Source organism: Mixophyes fleayi, chromosome 4, assembly GCF_038048845.1.
Source record: "Mixophyes fleayi isolate aMixFle1 chromosome 4, aMixFle1.hap1, whole genome shotgun sequence".
Taxonomy (NCBI): Eukaryota; Metazoa; Chordata; class Amphibia; order Anura; family Limnodynastidae; genus Mixophyes; species Mixophyes fleayi.
The window spans coordinates 319,659,918-319,678,200 of record NC_134405.1 but is presented as its reverse complement, the minus strand read 5'-3'; the positions used below and the strand labels follow the sequence as shown (position 1 = coordinate 319,678,200).

At 40.3% G+C, this 18,283-nt stretch overlaps 1 protein-coding gene across 2 annotated transcripts in view; it reads left to right on the top strand.

Annotated features, from left to right (window-relative positions):
- BLTP3B (bridge-like lipid transfer protein family member 3B) overlaps positions 1-18,283 on the top strand; it is an 80,675-nt gene that overhangs the window by 24,514 nt on the left and 37,878 nt on the right. For both annotated transcript variants that reach the window (XM_075210176.1, XM_075210177.1), the window contains exons 3-8: positions 2,327-2,365; positions 2,717-2,808; positions 10,053-10,242; positions 14,743-14,883; positions 17,104-17,280; positions 17,766-17,946. In XM_075210176.1, coding sequence (XP_075066277.1) covers positions 2,327-2,365; positions 2,717-2,808; positions 10,053-10,242; positions 14,743-14,883; positions 17,104-17,280; positions 17,766-17,946 — 820 coding nt within the window. The remainder of the gene's footprint in view (positions 1-2,326; positions 2,366-2,716; positions 2,809-10,052; positions 10,243-14,742; positions 14,884-17,103; positions 17,281-17,765; positions 17,947-18,283) is intronic.

Here is an 18,283-nt window from a genome sequence, read left to right as displayed (position 1 = left end):
TCTGGTTGTTGTAAGTGGCGGCTGCTTCCTCACAACTACTGGATACCATAACTTTCTCTAAAAACTATAAACAATTATGTAAATCTTGTGTTTAGGGACTGTAGGCCATTTGTAGTCAATAACTACCCTCTATTTATTAAAGTTGTTTTATTATTAGTGTCTCCTTAGTGCTCTTGTTTTTGAAACCTCTTTGTTTATTATTAAGCTGTTGTTTTTTTTAAACAATATTTTATTAAGTTTTTGTAAATTTGAGGAAAGCTTGAGGGATACAGAAGGACAAAACAAACAAAGGGGAGTGGGACAAAGACAAGGGGAGCAAATGCATAAATAAGACAGCTTATCAATGTCTTCTATTTAGTACAGAGGATATCAAAATTATAAAGACAATCTAGACTGACTGGGGCGGCAATTGTAGCATTTAAGGCGCCAACAAGCACGGCTGTGTTGGGCATTAGGAAGTAACAACATGGAGACATGTTAATATAGGAGGGGTGGGGCATAGAAAGGGAGATGTGATTTAGACAGAGGAGTCGAGTTCTCAAGCCTAGTCCGAAGGAGAAGCCGAATTTCCATGGATTTGACAGATATTTTTGATTAGGGATGTGATAGAGGGGGATCCGGGCTCTTCCAGTTCTGAGCAGCAGGAAGGATGTCTGATGGAAGTTTCCAGATGAAGTTATGGATTCCAGGAGGCCGGCGTGGGAGTATATGAAAGGGGAAGGAGAAGGTGCGTGGTCCTAAAGGTCAGATACCTCTCGCCAAAAGGGCTAGATTTTCGGGCAACTCCACCAAACGTGGGACAGGGTTCCTCGTTGGACACAATTTCGCCAGTACAGATCCGATGTTTCATATTATGATTTTTTTTATTGTCTTACTCTACCCACTTATCTTTGGGTGTCATGTGGGCGCTGTTCACAAATGGCCCACCTGGCTAGGACAGACTGTGTATAATCTTTGGTAAATGCAGTGAGTCAGTCTGTCAGTGTCGCCACTTTCTGACTTGGTCCTGATACAGTCGGACTCCTCAGATGGTCTCCTGGGGCCGGGGTCTCTGCAGGTGGACAGTTTAGGCTTCTTTCCTCTTCTTTGCTGTAAACAAAGTCTCTCAATATCTCTGTTGCCACCATCTGCTCTTCCTACTCTAACTCCCTTTCTCTGTTTGTTACATAACTCTCGGCTACTTGTCCTTGCACTATAAAACTTCTTGCTTGAGATGCTCTCTCTGTCTTTATCATTTAACCTTCTGTTTCTATGTGTCTTCTGTCAGTTCCTCAGTACCATTACTGCACTACCTCTATTACCCTATTCCGTTTACATGATGCCCCCATCCCTTTCTCTCTATTTTGGTGTCGTTTCCATCCCATCTGTTTTACCTCCTCAAACGTCTCCTCTCTCTTCCATATCTGGCTCCAAGTGACTGTTCTCAGCATTCCGCACTTCCTCACAGTGGTTAAGTTCTCCTTTCTCATTGGCTGTCGGTGGTGGGACCGCAGGAGGTTCCCAGTGATGAAGTGGGAGATCCATGTTTGGTGAGACATGGGAGCAGTTCTTGTCCAATTGCTGCATGTTATATGCGATTCTTACCATATATTCTTATTCTGTGGGCTTCATAAGGTCCTATTTATTGAAAAGGAGCATTTAAAATGAAAAAAAAAAAAGTACACAATTATCACATTCTGTAAACGTGACATGATGGGTATTGTAGTACTCCATGATCCGCCGAGAATTACCTGTGTGGATGTACAGACTTAGAGGCAGACTGTTCCTGGAAAACATTTTAGCAAGTTGGCAACTATGTGTATGCTGTATAGAGAAACTAATTGCTGCTGATGTTGGATAATCCTCAAAATTCACAAACGTCTGGGATCCCTGGGTGACCTCTCCTGACTATCGCTCATGATCCACTCAGATAAAAATAAATAAAAATAATATATATATATATATATTTTACACACCACTTTATACATTTATTTTCTTTCCCTCCCCTCCACCCCACTCTTTACTTTTTATCATTTTGCAGACTATATTTCGTCTGATTATCTGTTTACATTCACATGCATTGTATGAGTTCTGGCATTTAAAGCCAGCTCGTCAATATATTTATTCATAAAATGTGTTCTAGAGTAAAAAGCTTAGCTATAAAGACCAAGCAGTTTTTCCCAAAATTGATTTGACTATAATTTACAAGTAAAATATCTCATGTGCATGAATGAGATTTTATTGTCATTAAATATGTATATATGAATGTAGAGAGATGTATATCAGCTTACATGTATTATTCAGCATTACTCTATAATAACTGGTATTCCCTTTTCTTGTCTTGCAGATACCATGGACTAAGCTGAAGACTCACCCTATTAGTCTGGTAAGTTTTTCTTCCCAAATGACAAAAATAAAGGATTCTATTTAATTGTGTTCTTGGATACCTTCTTGTTGAAATGCCTAATTTAATTGTTATCACAATACAAAGCTGCAAATATTTCACTGTTCTCTAGGACTTCCTGCAGCTTTGACTGGGTGGTTCAAATCATCGTCTAATTGAATAACCAGTAATATTTAGTTACATTATTTGCAGGAATGATTGAATTAAAAAGCACATTTTTGTTATTCATTGATTTGTTAAAGGCCTTTGTTGTAATGAGTGTTACTGAATGTTTATTATTGAATTATTAAGTTCAGTGCTGAAATTTAATTCATGTTTTTTTGATTTTCAAAGTCCCTGGACAAAGTAATAATGGAAATGAGCACATGTGAGGAGCCTCGTTCCTGTAACGGTCCTTCACCATTGGTGACCGCCTCGGGACAAAGGTAATATATGAATATATATGACATGGGCACACTTCTCTTTATGCATACATGAACAACTTCATGTTTGTTTACTTTTGCTTTATTGTCAGGATGGCAAATTAGTTGACAACATAAAAGTTTCACACACTTTTTCGTGACCCTAATGCTAAATTAACCAAGACCAGTTCTCTAGACACCGGCTGACTTATTCATCATCGGTCACCCTGAGCAATGAAAACAGACAGGTTTTTTATACCTGACACTCCTCACACAACCCTAGCTTGATGGGCAGGTGACACTCCCACCTTCCATTTAAAAAGGAGTTCTCATCAGCTGCTCTGCTTGATTACTCTTACTGCAGACACACCCTGTCAGCCTACTGTAGCTGTGGGAAAATACACTTTCAAACCGTGTAAGTCAAACCAAACTTTATACTATTATATTGTCACACATATGCCCTCCACCTGTTTATCTTTAAACTAGGTGCACTGCTGCACAAATGTGTAACTCAGTTTGCATCAATTCTCTGCAGATTGCCAGCTAAATACCCATTTCCTCTTTTAGAAGCCTGTGGCAAGCGCCTCCCTTCGTCACAATGTATATTTATTAATATAGTGTGACTTGAGAGGAAACACTCGTCCATTTTATGTTTCCCATAGCAGTAAGGGAAATGTGGAGAGGGGTTAAAGGAGGCTGGCACTGTGTTGTAATGATGGGCATTTAACCTCTGATGGTGCTTTGCCAGTGGCGTTTGTAGGTAATGATTCCTTCCGTCTCCTCGGGGCAGTAAACATGGCAATATTTACTTAAAGACAAAGTATTCTGTTCTGTGTTTTTATACAGTAAATATAACTGGCTTGAGGATACAGGAATATAAACATAAATACATAGTTGAGTACAGAAGCTGTGAGAGGATAGGAAAGCTTTAAAGTTGACTTACACACACAGTGACGGCTAATATGTGGGCACAGCTAATATTTCTTAGACTGCAGCCTATACTTTTGCATTGAACCATTGTAAATGGTTATTTTTGTCCGTAAAAAATAAAAAGTTAAAAAAAAAATACATTTTGTTTGGCTTTATACAGTGAAATTGCTCAGTTATTTATCTTGTCAAAGATGTGTGTTTAAAGAACAACTGAACCTTAAGACATTTGGCTCAATCAAATTTACTTTTGATTGAGCCAAATATCTGTACTGCAACGTGTGGCCACCATTAAAGACCAAACGGATGTTCTATAAACCATATGGATCTAAATGGTGCCTGATATGTTGGGCTACTAAAAAAAACAAAACAAATGAGCGCTTGCAGGAAGTTAGCGCAGAACACTCCAATGTCCTCAACGTTCCGAATGTAAAAACACAGAAGACGGGGACTGGGAAACTACGGCTCCCAAACATAAGCACAGACGTGTGTGGCCATAGTGACTTTGGAAACAACAGATTCCCATGTCTCCCTCATTTACATGTATTGTACGATAAGTGCTAGTAATTGCATGGATTTTGACGCCAGTTAAGTACTCACATTCTTGGGTCCTGAGTGAAACCTTCATGCTAATTGGTGGCCATAAAGTGTTGTCCATTGCAATATATTGAATTTTAAATGTTGTGGCTGCTACATAATTCTGGGATCTCAACTATTTTTTAAAGGCTTCTATATGCTGTGTCCTTGCTATTTATAGATTTTTGGGAATATTGTGTGTATTTTATGTGCACATATGTATGTTCTGTCATTGCCATAAGCAGTATCATCATCATTTTCAACGTTTAATTATCTAGCGCCAACAGATTCCGTAGCGCTTTACAATTGGGAACAATCAGTATTGGTCCCATGTCTGCATTTAAAGTATGATCCATTACACAGGACCTGTAGGTATGTATGTATGTAGAAGTGCATGAAGGTATGTAACATGATACAATTTAAAGTATTTCTTCTACCTAATGCAGTCGTGCCCCAGAATTCACTGATCTGTATTGTTTAACATTTATAATGCAAATATTTGGTAGGATCATGTCATCCACAGTGTAATTGGTGTGTCTTTAACTTGGTAATACAAACGTGACTGTGTATATTTATTAAGACGGATACGCATACTTAGGCAGCCGGGTCGATGTCAAACAGAAAGGGAAGGTGCGCTGTGATGTGTAACACTGTATAGACCGTACACCACTTTGTATAATCCGTGTTCAGCTACTTGGCAACAAAAGGGAGTTCTGCTACAGCAAACATGTCATGTCATTAAACATGCAGGCGTACTGTATCCTAGTTATAGATATGATACATGTTTCTTATATTCTCACTAACCTTTGGATCTGCACAGTGTAATTAATTTCTCATATTGACGATTATAAACACCAGTGTCAGCTGCCGTTTCAGTTTTGTGAATTCTTATTCATGGACAATCATGAAATCCAAGCCATCTACTTGCCCAGTATGTTTGTAATCACCAGCACCACCTAGAGGCCTTGTTACTGTGAATAAATATATTGCTAAGCAAGCACTTCACACTGAAGCACCCCATTAAAAGAGGGCAGAAAAAATTAGTTTTTAGCAGCAAAGTTACTGATTCTCCAGTATAACTGCTTTTACATGGATACATATGTAATTAACATAATAATTGTTGCCCTGTGACATTTTCTGTATTCATAAATACATCTCTAAACAGAATAGAGAAGGGCCACTAAATATAAAGTTTGTTTTATAATATATTTATATAGGGTAATGGAAAGTATTGAAGAAAAGGTTTTGATCATGGGTGGAGATATTTCTCATGCTCTGAGCAGCGGGTTTAAAAAAGTGGGGATGTTGCCTATAGCAACCAATCAGATTCTAGCTTCCATTTATTTAGTACCTTCTACAAAATGACAGCTACAATCTGATTGGTTGCTATAGACAACATCCTCACTTTTTCAAACCCGCAGCTTAGTAAATCTAGCCCTTAGCCTCTGTGGTCCCGCCATCTCCACTTCACTCACGATTAGGGGAAACATTATAATTATATAGTCACATTGAGAATAGCAGTGTTTATGTATAAGTTTAACAGTGTATATGTAGAATTTCTAGAAATTACCCACCTGGTGGTTTAGTGGCACTGGGAAGCTATTAGGCTACAGCTCCTCCAGTCCTGACACTTTTCTAATGAACCAAGAAGGATCGGGTCTTCTTGGTTTGGCCATGCGACACCAGTAGAGTAGTCAGTGATGACCAATGGTCCCAAGTCATGTCTACAACCGACACAACGCCATAAAGTGTGGGGAGAGGGGTGGCAGAGTAGGCCCGTACCGTCACCGTAGATCTGTCGTTAAGACATTATGTAGGTTATATGTGAAGCGCACTCATTGCGCATCACAAAACATTGGTTTTCCACCGGTGCAGTTGGATTGTCCAGCCAGTGCACATCAAGGTACAGGCCTAGACTCAACCCAGAAGTGCGGAATCACCATAGGCGCACTGTGCAAAAGTGTCAATGTCACATCGTAGTCCAACCTCCTACTACTACCGCCCCTTGCAATATAAACTTACCTTTTTTTCCCCCTCAAATACTGCTCACTTTAATTTATGGCTTAAATTAATAACATGTGGCAGCTTCGTGTGTGAATCCTTCTATTGTATTGCTGAGAGTGCCCCCGGAAAGGAGTCTCACTTCTGATATGCAACATTTTTCAGACAAGCTTATAATATTCCTCAACCACCCTCTTAACCTCACTACATTGCCCTATTACCACCTGTTATACAACTACCCCTTGACCAACATTGTTGTGTGACAGGATCATTTAGCGTATGAGTCACCTTTACCTTTGCAGTCTGGCTGGCCGACTAAAGATGTAGACTTAACCTCATGTGTGAAACTCCCATTGTCCAAAAGATTGTAAGCTTGCGAGCAGGGCCTTCTCATCTCTTTGTCTGTTTTACCCAGTTTGTTTATTAGTTTACTATGTTTGTCCCCAATTGTAAAGCGCTACGGAATATGTTGGCGCTATATAAATAAATGATGGTGATGATGGAGACGCAATACGGGCTAAACTAAAAGTACAAGACAAGACCCGAAGACCGCTGGTTCTGATCTGGTACTAAATTTGAGTTGTTTTCTAGAGGGAAAACGACCATGTACCCCTCTGTGTAACAAGAAGCGTCCCCAAGACATGTTCCCTCTCTCACCCCATTTTCTCATTTCAAAAATCTCGCTGCACCAAACGAGATGACGTTTCTGTATTGCTCAGCAAAACTAGGTGCGTTTCCTCCATGCTACACAAATGACCTCCAGTGGAGGCAGCCAATTTGCAGTAATATCCATGAGCATGCAGCCTGTCCGTACGAAAGGAGCCAATGACATCACTGAAGTGTTTTGTGTTTAAGCCAATAAGCAACATTGTCCTGAATATTGCTTCCACAACAAGTTCTCCATATAAGGTGACCACTTCATATCTAAATTTATTTGGAATCTTGAACATTCCACCACAGAACACAATTTTATGACATATTGGAACTTCATGTGGTCTGTTTATTGAAAACCCATAGACACATTGGGCAAGAGCGGTAAATGATTCATTCTTTTGGCAAAGCTCCTGGATGAGTTTTAGATATGTTTTATTTTTTAATATAAAAATAATTATTTTTGGTCGGCTGTAGATTTGAGGAGAGGCCAAACCCCAGAGCTGGTGAAATAAGAATGTACATCCTGCTCATATTCTCATCTTGGTAGTTAATATAAAATGTTGCTGTATATAATGAAGGTTTCGCTGCAGCGTGCCGGGCACATTTTCTGAAATAATAGATTCCTGCTTAGATTGATGCGGCTGTGGAGTAATTTGTCAGTATGCAACACCGCGCAGGCACCTGGACTATTAATCAACACCGCACTAATATTCTGTTTACGCTATAAATATGGGCACGGTTTATGTTGTTCGTTCATCATGAGTTTGGAGATTGAAGCTGTTTACTATCCATTTTATTATATTTTGAGCTGTAAAATTAACCGGCTTATGATCCGGCATACCTATAAGCTCAGCACTTCATTCTGCCAGTTTGCATACAGTTCTGTGATTGCATCTCTTGTGTTATTGGGATCATGTTTTCGGTGTAGTACAAGATACTTTTATCTATGGCGTTGTTTAATTTGACCTTGTGCTGCAAGTAAGTGGAACAGGGGTAACGCTAATTATTGGTGGGCGCCGGCCACTATAACTCGGTGAGTTAATTCAGTGGCTGAGCGTAAGGAGCTTGGCAGGAGATATTTATGGAACCTGGTACACAGGTAACTCATACTTGCCAACTTTTCCTCGTTGACTTCAGGGAGATCCTGTGGGAGGTGGGCGTGCAGGAGTGGGGCTTGACAAATCTGCTCAATTTTGGCCCTGCCCCCTAAACGATTGGCACAATTTCGACCAATTACAGCAGGGGGCGGCGCTAAGATGTCACAATATTTGCATAATTAAGCCACACCCCCTCCAGTTATCTATTTCGGGGGCGAGGACCGGGAGTTTGCCCTGCTCTCCCGGTAGCTCTCCCAGAAATGCAGTAGTCCCCCGGATATTCCGGGAGAGTAGACGACTATGCGTTAAAGAAAAGCAGCTAATGAATCTCTAGAGACTGAAGTGTCTCTTACATTTCTGTCTCCATTACATGTTGTCTTACCTGTCAGTCTTTGATTAAATCTTGGTCTCCATGAAAATGGCCACCTCCATAGGCATCAATACATGGACATAGGACACAATTTCTGAACTGTGTCATCATGCCACAGATCATCATCATCTATTTATATAGCGCCACTATTTCTGCAGCGCTGTACAGAGAACTCATTCACATCAGTCCCTGCCCCGTTGGAACTTAGTCTAAATTCCCTAATATAGACACACATTCACACACAAACATAGACAGACAGAGAGGGAGAGACTAGGGTCAATTTTGATAGCAGCCAATTAACCTACCAGTATGTTTTTGGAGTGTGGGAGGAAACCGGAGCAACCGGAGGAAACCCACGCAAACAGAGGGAGAACATACAAACTCCACACAGATAAGGCAAGGCCATGGTCGGGAATCGAACTCATGACCCCAGTGCTGTGAGGCAGAAGTGCTAACCACTAGGCCACTCTGCTGCCCAGATGGGGAAGCCAACCACGTCTTGTACTGGCTCAGCATCAGGGAGAATGCCAGACTCTTCAGGGAGTGAGGGAGATCACCCCTAGTTCAGGGAGTCTCCCTGACATTCAGGGAGAGTTGGCAACTATGAGGTAACTGTCCAAAAATTAAAAGGTTGTGTTACCCAAAGCAACTGATCAGATTCTGTCATTGTCTCGTGCATATCATAAAATGAAAGCAAACATAAGCGTGTGTGTTGTAACATGCTTGTATGTCCCAGTACCTGCTTCTGGCATGCAGAGGGCCAGACAGGGAGGAACGGACAATGCTTTGCTGTTAATTTTCTCTAGTATGGTGTATACGTGCTTAATTGTACACTGCAATTAGACTTCGCTCAGATATACATTATTCATGTTAGATTTTCTAGGTTTGTTTAATTAGCACACTTTAAAGCAGGTGGATGTCTATCTGCATTATGTTCAGTGGTACAAAGAGCTCAGGGTGCTAGTTTTATGTATTTCACATCTTTGGAATGTCTGACAATCATTGTGAAAGATTCTGTTTAGCAGTAAACAATTTGTGGTTTTACAGTTCTTCCCAGAATGCACTGCTTGTCTGTATTAAGCGTTGGAATCCAACATTTGCTTAATCGCTGCAGTTTGCAGCCAGGTAACATTACATTCTGCAGCCTTGTATTGTTCCCTTCTACCCAGACCTGTATTTGTTTTACTAATACATACAGGACATGGGGCAGTATAGGACGGGCAACGGCTCACTATAGTTTCTGAATTGAGTGTTCTTAGTTTATTTCTACTATTAAGTTTGATATGATTCGTTGAAAAAATAAGAGTAGATGGAATATTAACATTGCATTTAGGTGCAAATCAAAAAGACAGTTGTCATCGCTTATCCTTAACACTGCATATCTGTGTGTATCTAGCAAAATGAAAACATGAGGTATTGGTTCATATTTTGATCAAAACATTTAGCCTGCATCCCAGCGTCAAGTGCGATAAGCCGTAGCAGCCAATCAGCAGTTAGCTGTGTTTATTAGCCGGACAATAAAAGCAAATGTTTGATTGGTTGCCATGACTTTGTGCACATTTGTAACTAAACTCCGTGTCCGTAAATAACTCTCATAGTGTGTTTACTGCTTACTGACACATTGGTGACCGTTCATTTTGCAGTGATTATGGATTTGCAGAGAAAGTGGTGGAAGGAATCTCCCTGTCTGTAAACTCGATCATCATCCGCATACGGGCAAAAGCCTTCAATGCTTCATTTGAACTGTCCCAGCTGAGGATATACAGTGTGAATGCCAACTGGCAGCACGGAGACCTGAGGTTTACTCGGATACAAGACCCCCAGCGTGGAGAGGTAAAACAACACAAATGAAGATTGAATGACTCTCATAACAGACTGGCTACAAAATTCATACATTATAGAGGATTTGTCCTAATTGTGATTTAAATTACGGCGCTTGTACACTGCTATAGCTTTTACAAGTGGTCTATTACTAAGATGATATAGACAACTTGGACTCGCTGGGCTACTTCAGCATAGTCCTTATGTGCAGTTACATCTGTTGTCTCAGAACTGCTTACAGATAGGTGAACTTCACATTCTATAGTTTCATGGTCTGTCTGAGCAGACACCTTAAGGTGACGTATTCAACTCTACAGAGGTGATCATCTCCTCATAGCCTATAATCTGTAGACTATTGCTCAGACCACTGCCTACTGTCACTTAATTTGTACTTAATTATGTTGTTCTTTTACTTTTTTCATCTAAAATTTAGCTTGATCCTCATTTAAACTCCCATTTAAGCAAAGAATGAGACGCCAATGTGTAATAACCTATCAGCAGACATGTTAATGTAATATAAATATGTGTTACATGATATAATAGATATATCGAACCATTCATTCAGCTTTCCAAACCTTTTCCTTCAAATTACATTTCGGCTTCTACTAAAGGGTTTGATCATTTTAATTTTGCACACTATTGCTCTTTGCTTCACTTCTCTAGATCTAGTTTTTTAAAGTCTTCGCTAGAATTTACCTGAAATAGAAAATATTTTTAAAATTAAGAAATTAAAATGACTTTTAATGACAAGAATTATGTACTAGTGGACCGAAGTGCCGTCACATGTGGTTTTTTTTTGTTTTTTTTGGTTGTTTTTTTTTTTATACCATTGGTCTTTGAGTTATAATTTATATTAGTTGTAAGAGCACTGCCTCAACTTTTTTCCTTAATAGTGGGGAACTAATGGGATTTAAGTATGAGAAGGGACAACTCCTAGGGGTAAATGTGTCAAGCTGAGAGTTTCCGGCAAGTTTGAAAAGTGGAGATGTTGCCTATAGCAACCAATCGGATTCTAGCTATCATTTATTTAGTACATTCTACAGTATGATAGCTAGAATCTGATTGGTTGCTATAGGTAACATCTCCACTTTTCAAACTCGTCGGAAACTCTCAGCTTGATACATTTACCCCCTAGTGCGGAATCAAACCTTTCTTTGATAGTGACCAAGCTTTCCACTAGTTGGGTTTATGTCTGGAAGAGGCAGTTCTGCAGAGGGCTTTCCACCTTTGTTTTGTGCCTCGTCACAGAAAATGTATGGTGAAATGTGTAAGTGAAATTGAAAGTAGATAACTACTTTGCATCACACCGTTGCGTTACAAAAGCTGTCTGAAAACTTTGCTGTCATCAGGAATCACAATCAAGTTCATACTTGTCCTCCGCTTTATGGCCTACCGAGCGTCGCCCACTATCCCAGCGCTTAGCAAGTAGGCCGATTTCAGCGGGTGCATAAAGCAGTGAGGAGCTGAGGGCTGTCGGTGAATGGTTAGACTGAGTGTGGCCCTCAGATCGCCTGTTGCACTGAACTGGCACCAGCTCCCAACAACACATTTAACTTTAAGTGGTCCTCAGCTGCAATCTTTAACTTATTAAGCATAAATTACCTTCCTAATGTAATTAGTATGTCTGAGAATGATAAAAAAAGATTCAGTAGTCGAGGTAACACTCTTCTTTGTGAAGATTGAAGCGGGCCAGTAACGAGTTTCCTGCCCAACAACCTACAGCCTCTGTAGAGGGATGCAGAGATGGTCTGCTAGCGAAGAGCGATATTAAAGCTCTGCTCAGGATTATGCTAGATCTCAAGAAGACTTTCCTTACAGAACAACAAGAGACAATGACAAACATGAAAGAAGAAATTGTCTTGTTAAGAACAAGAATGTTGGCAAAACAACAGCCACTTATAAGGGCTCTATCTTCATTACAAAATCTTGTGAGCTCGAACATTTAACAGAAGTTCTGAGAGATAACAACATACAGATGGAGATTCCGGTTCCACCTAATAGTATTGATGAAGGGCAAACCTTGATCTCTAAAAATACCACAGGAAGGTTTGGTCCTCCTCTGGAACCTAGACATCAACCCTTGGACCTCCCAGAAACCTGAATTTGGATACCAGACTAAAGAAGATGGAAAGCAGTTCTGACAATGCACTAATTCTTTTCAGACGCTTAAATAAGTGACCTACTAAACCTTTACTGTTATGATCTACAAGCCAGCCATATCTAGGAAGAAAACAGATTAGTAGAAGAATGATTTGAGAACAGGAGGAAGAGGAAAAGAGAGAGGGTCAGATACCTATTTACAGCATGAACCTCCCATACAAATGTTCTAACCGATATATGGAATCTTATTCTCTGTTACCCTGGTTTGTACATGGAGATCTCACCTCTCTTGGAATGAGACCTGAATAGGCCTCACTCCTTCTTGTCATTGTGTTTGCTGTCCTGTGAGAACAAATTTAGAAAGGGCTCCAGGATTATGAACTTTGTGGTGATCTTTTCCTTCTGGCGTCTGATCTTGTCAGTCTTTCATGGACACAATATGGGGTTATGTTGATTGGTATTTGCATGTTTCTAGCTTTGATCACCCTTTGGGTTTATTAACTGGTTTTTCAATCCCCGGTATATGATCACTTACAGCAGTTTAAAAGGAAAAGCAGAGAAACACCCCAGGCAGTACTGAAAATCAGTGTGAGTGAGGAAGAAGGGGTAGGAACGTATTAAAATGTGTCCATTTAAAAAAAAGAAAAGAAAAAAAGTTTAATGATCAAAAAGGGAGATTCACGCTACAAAATTTTCTATAATGTATGATGGAGTAGAAGAAATATCTAAAAGCGTAAATGCAAGACTGTACATTGTTCACGATGTATAGCGCTTAACAATCAAGGTCCCGAGCTCCTGGAATGCCCCCATCCCTCACATAACATCCCTTATACCCAATAAAAGCAGCCTATCTTCTCAGTTGTTTTGGTAATTATGTTTGAAATGATGTTAAGGTATTATGCCAGCTGAAGCTTGGTTAACTGGGACTGATTTACCTAGTCGAGAACCACACAATAGGTTTCACTCAAGGATTCAATGTTAAGTTCAGACCCGGAATTCTAAGTTCACCAACAGTCCTTTTCTTAACGAGCGCAGTGTGAGATGGTGTTCAGTGATGTGTATGTTCCTAACTTAGATCACAATTGTACACGGTGTACACTCACCCTGATTTATGTACACTTGTAGCTCTTGGAAAATCTGGGCAATGTAAAAGTTTTAAGCAGAACATGACATATTGTTAAAAGGAGGATGCAACTTCACGGGTATAAGAGATTTGCACCCTATGCTCTCCCATTTTTCCTTTCCTTCCCTTTTTACGCTTTAAAATGGGAAAAGGATATTGGAAAGGTTAGGGGACGTTAAGGGATAGTAACAGAGGATGGTGTAAAGAGTAAGACGTAAGAGAGAACTGAGCGAAAAGGACAAAACTATGAGTCAATGAAAGAGAAAGTTAGTGAGAGATAGGAAAGACACAGAATGAGGAAGAAGGTATCAAAATATACAATAAATTGAAACAAAGAAAATATCTGGAAGTGTAATGGTGAAAAAGAGGAATACACACTACTTACATTTCCTTATGCCGTATGATTTTATAGATAGAGGAAACCACCAGAAATTTAAGAGACTAATCTGCTAATTATAGTGATCTGATAACTATCACAGTCCCGTTGCCATTGATTGGCCTTCATCCAACCAAATACCTGAATAAAGCGGCCAATATAGTCAGCTGTATACCCTGAGACGTGTGTTTCTGTGTACTGGTAATTATCTGTGTAACAATGTTATGATATTACTCCAGTTAAAGGTTAATTAGCTGAAGCGCAATTAAGTGGCCGAGAAACTCACAGCAGGTTACACGCAGGGACTTAATGTCAAGTTCCATATTAAAAAAACCAAAAAATAAACAAACAAAGACAAAACGTTGGTGCAACAGACAATGACACACATGCTGACATTGACATTTGATTTTGTTTTCTTTGCTTTTTTTCCAATATGTCTCTGGATAATAGATCCCATACCTCTATATAAAATGGATATTAATTTGATATATTAGGTCTGCCGCACACAGGCCAGTCTTGGTGCAGTCACAAGGCATTATAGGACTGATGTCCAAATTGGTCACATGTGTAGTGGCCAAACCGGCCATACATCCCCCGCTAGCTGATCGCCCAGGTCACGTCTGCGCACCAGTTAGTCTAGTTGTTTCAACCTTATTTACCAACATCTTTGAAAATGACCCAATCGACTTCATTATTATTGGCCGTAGAGGTCATTATCAAGCGTGTGTTTCTAGTATTAGGTGTATGTACTGGATTAACATTTGTTTCCTTACAAATACATAATTTGAATTGTAAATATTTGATCTGTCCTTGTAACTGTTATGTTTCACATTACAATGACAATATCTCATTCGTGACTTTGTAGTATTCCATAGAGGATGGTTTCTCTTAATTATTATTATTATCTTTTAAGGTATTGACGTTTAAAGAGATAAATTGGCAGATGATCCGGATAGAAGCAGATGCCATTCAGAGCTGCGACCATGAGATTATGAGCGCTCCCGTCCGTCTGATCACCAATCAGTCCAAAATTAGAATCACGCTGAAGAGAAGAGTGAGTGTGAATGTTTCTGTTCAGCGTGAGCCTTGGCATCTCTGTCTCTTCTGTCTGTGCCTTCTGTCTTCCTGTTCACTTGGAAGCTCTTTATTCTGATTTAAAAAACAAAAACTGCATAAATGATTTAATTCCACTTTGCAGTATGTAGATGGGGGAAAACTGGGTTTGTTGTTTCCTATGTAAGAATTGATGCCCTTTTCAATGCCACATAACAGTTTACAGTATTAGATCATTCACAATGATGCTGTACTTTGTAGATGAGGCCCTAGACAGGGTTTTTATTTTTTTTTGCAACAAAGCCTTCAGGCCCAAGTGCAGGATATTCATAGAGGTCAGTCTTCCGTTTTGAGCATCATTTTCTGTTTATTTTAGCTGTCAATTTGTCAGTGAAGGTGAAACACACAGACGTTAATAAGGATCACTTCTCATAATAAGCTATTTGTGACTATTAAAAGCACTTCCTCTGAGCAGCAGAGTCCTGCTATCGTCCTGTTGATGGACCATAGTTATTGAGGTAGGGCCCCGCAATGTTCAATTCAATTATAAGTTCTGTGAAACCTTTTCTGCTACTTACATGAAACGTATACCGTATTTAGAAGTGTGGTTTAATGGCTCTTTGATAGTCTGTTAATGTCCAGTAAATGATGCAGGCATAAGTTATGTTATACAGACAACCGTCTTTCTCTGCATATTAGATTATGTAAAAACGACTGGAATATGTCATATTGATTACCGTGAGTAAGTAGAATCCATACATCCACTTCCACACACACGTACACACAGTCTCTTTTGCTTTCAGAATTCTGAGAACATTTTGTGCCTGAATCATCAAGTCACGTATCTGCCTATTTTGTGCGTATCGTACTCAAAATCACACTCTGAACCGGGCCATAAGCGGCTAAACCCAGCAATCTTCACTGCATCTACGTACGCAAAATATACTTATTATAGGTTACGTTTTCTGGAAGTAAACAGGGCAAGGATGGGGTGTTTGCCCGTAGTCATTGTACAGTAAGGGCGTGCCAAACTCAGGCGCACCCAGCCACGTCCCAATTAAGCTCTGGGCATCGCAAAGTTACTTGTTTTTCTGCCGTATCTCTTGCACCAGCTACAGGGCTAGTCTAAGTCCTGATCAGAATTGATGGCAGTCTCCTATGAATGCTATAACATGTGTTTGGAATCAGGAGGAACTGTAAACGTGTGTTTTTATGTTCACCGGATGTGAAGATCCTCCTAATAAATGTATGTCATGGGGAAATAAACATAAAAAATATTTTTTGGGTTATTTTCCTGTTTTGTCAGTGATGCCTACATTATTAACAGGTGACATTAGTTCAGTACTTTTTGATTTTTTTCGGTGCTTTTGCGGGTGTATATTCCACATAGGTATGGGATGTATCCTGCAGTGTCCTGTGTAGCAGAGCAGATCTACACCCAAATTCATCAGCGAATGTATCTTCCAATCCGCTCCTTGTTGAGCTCGCAGAGCCGGTGTACGTGCGTTTTGTAACAAACGCATGTTGCGCACAGTATACGTACCTTGACGGATCAGGAACACTGTGTGTACTCACATTTATTCAGCATCCTGGCCAACCTGGGTATCTTCACAAGTTGTGTGCTAATAGAACATAAAAACCAACACACACACTGTAAAACAAGTTACGTTAAGTAAAATATTTCAAGCAAACTCCACTTGTCAGGTGACCATGCCCAGCCAATAGTAAATCAACATTGGACTTGTGCAGCCAATAAAGTAAATGTTGCATGTTACAGGACAAGAGCACTGTTGCACAAGTCTTACCTACCTTCCCTTCCCTGCATGTAGTAGCTGGAGAAGAGAGTCCTTCCTCAGGGATACCCCGGTTACCTTAAGCCTAACCCTGCCATGGGGTGATGGAGTCTCTCTTCCATAGAGCCCAATAGAAGTTTCTGCCAGCTCCCAGAGTAATCTGAGTTTAAGGGTTCCCAGGGGAGTGATATCTCCCTCTACAAACATCTACATGCGGTAGGGTAGGTAGGATATGCAGACTTGTCCTTTAACGGCTGCTTTCCCATCCTTTCAGGCCTACAGACCAGACATAACCTGCCTCACCGATGGGTTTTTTTCCTTTAAAAATATCAATTTTTCCCCCTCGCTCTAGTATAAGACTTGTCTGTATGAAAGTATATAGTAAGCCTTCAAAGTACATTATATGTTCTTCCTAAATGTCTCAACAGCTCAAGGATTGTAATGTGGTGTCATCAAAGCTGGTCCTGATATTGGACGACCTGCTGTGGGTGCTGACGGACTCGCAGCTGAAGGCCATGGTCCAATACGCGAAATCTCTCAGTGAAGTGATAGAGAAGTCCACGGAGCAGAGGAAGAGTATGGTGGCCACTGCGGAGCCCACGCAGGTGAGCAGCTTGTGGATCTCTCCGTGGATTCCTGTACTGAGCCCATTTATAGTGTCCTGTCACCATGGGTTATACTGTGCCCGTGGCTGCTGGTGTTTGTGGTGGCCAGGGCCCTTTTGTTGTATTATATTATTCACCATTTTATTATTCTGCTAAATCCACATAGAATCTTTTTTGTCCTGAAGTAATCTCATAGAGAAAAATTAAACCCCACAGAGAGCGACAAGGAACGCTGCCAATGAATTAAAGTGTTCAGTCTGTGGACAGCCAATCAGAGCGGCTTCTCACACTCCAGTCAAACAAACACAAGCCACTGATTGGCTGTTTGTGTATTGCCCCATTCATTTGTTTTCGTTGCGAATTGCTAGGAGCATGTACCAGGAATTTCATTATTAGACAAAATTTCAGCCTATCCTAAGTCTGCGTTGTGCTGAGGAGACACACGTTTTGGAGGAAGATGTTCAGTATTATCTTCGTTTCCTTAGAGCTGGACACCACCTATCAGCACCCAGCAGGCAAAGACCCAGCAGGCCTCCGCCACCGCTGAACAGAACCACGCTATACTGAAGCTGTTCCGGGACTATGACGTGAAGGAAACCTCGTATCACCTGGTCATCTCCCACCTGGACCTGCACATCTGTGATGACATTCACTCCAAGGAGAAAGGTGAGAAGAAGGAAGGTCATATATGTCTCTTTTTATCTTCTGGTTTAGTCTATGGTAAATCGTACACATATCCAGATATCCCCTCAAGATGGGAGTAAATGGAGCAATTTTTATTGGGAATTGAGAGTATAAAACGTGTTTGTCATATATAATATTAATTTGTAACCCAGCAATTGTCCCCATAATCATTTTCCACTTGTTTTATATTATTGTTTTGGGCATTTAGATTATTATAACACAGGGCTCGTGCCTACTATACTACTCTGTGTGCTTTTTGTTTTTGCAAGTTTGTGCTTATTATATGCACATTACGTTGCATGTCCGAAGAGTGTAAGTG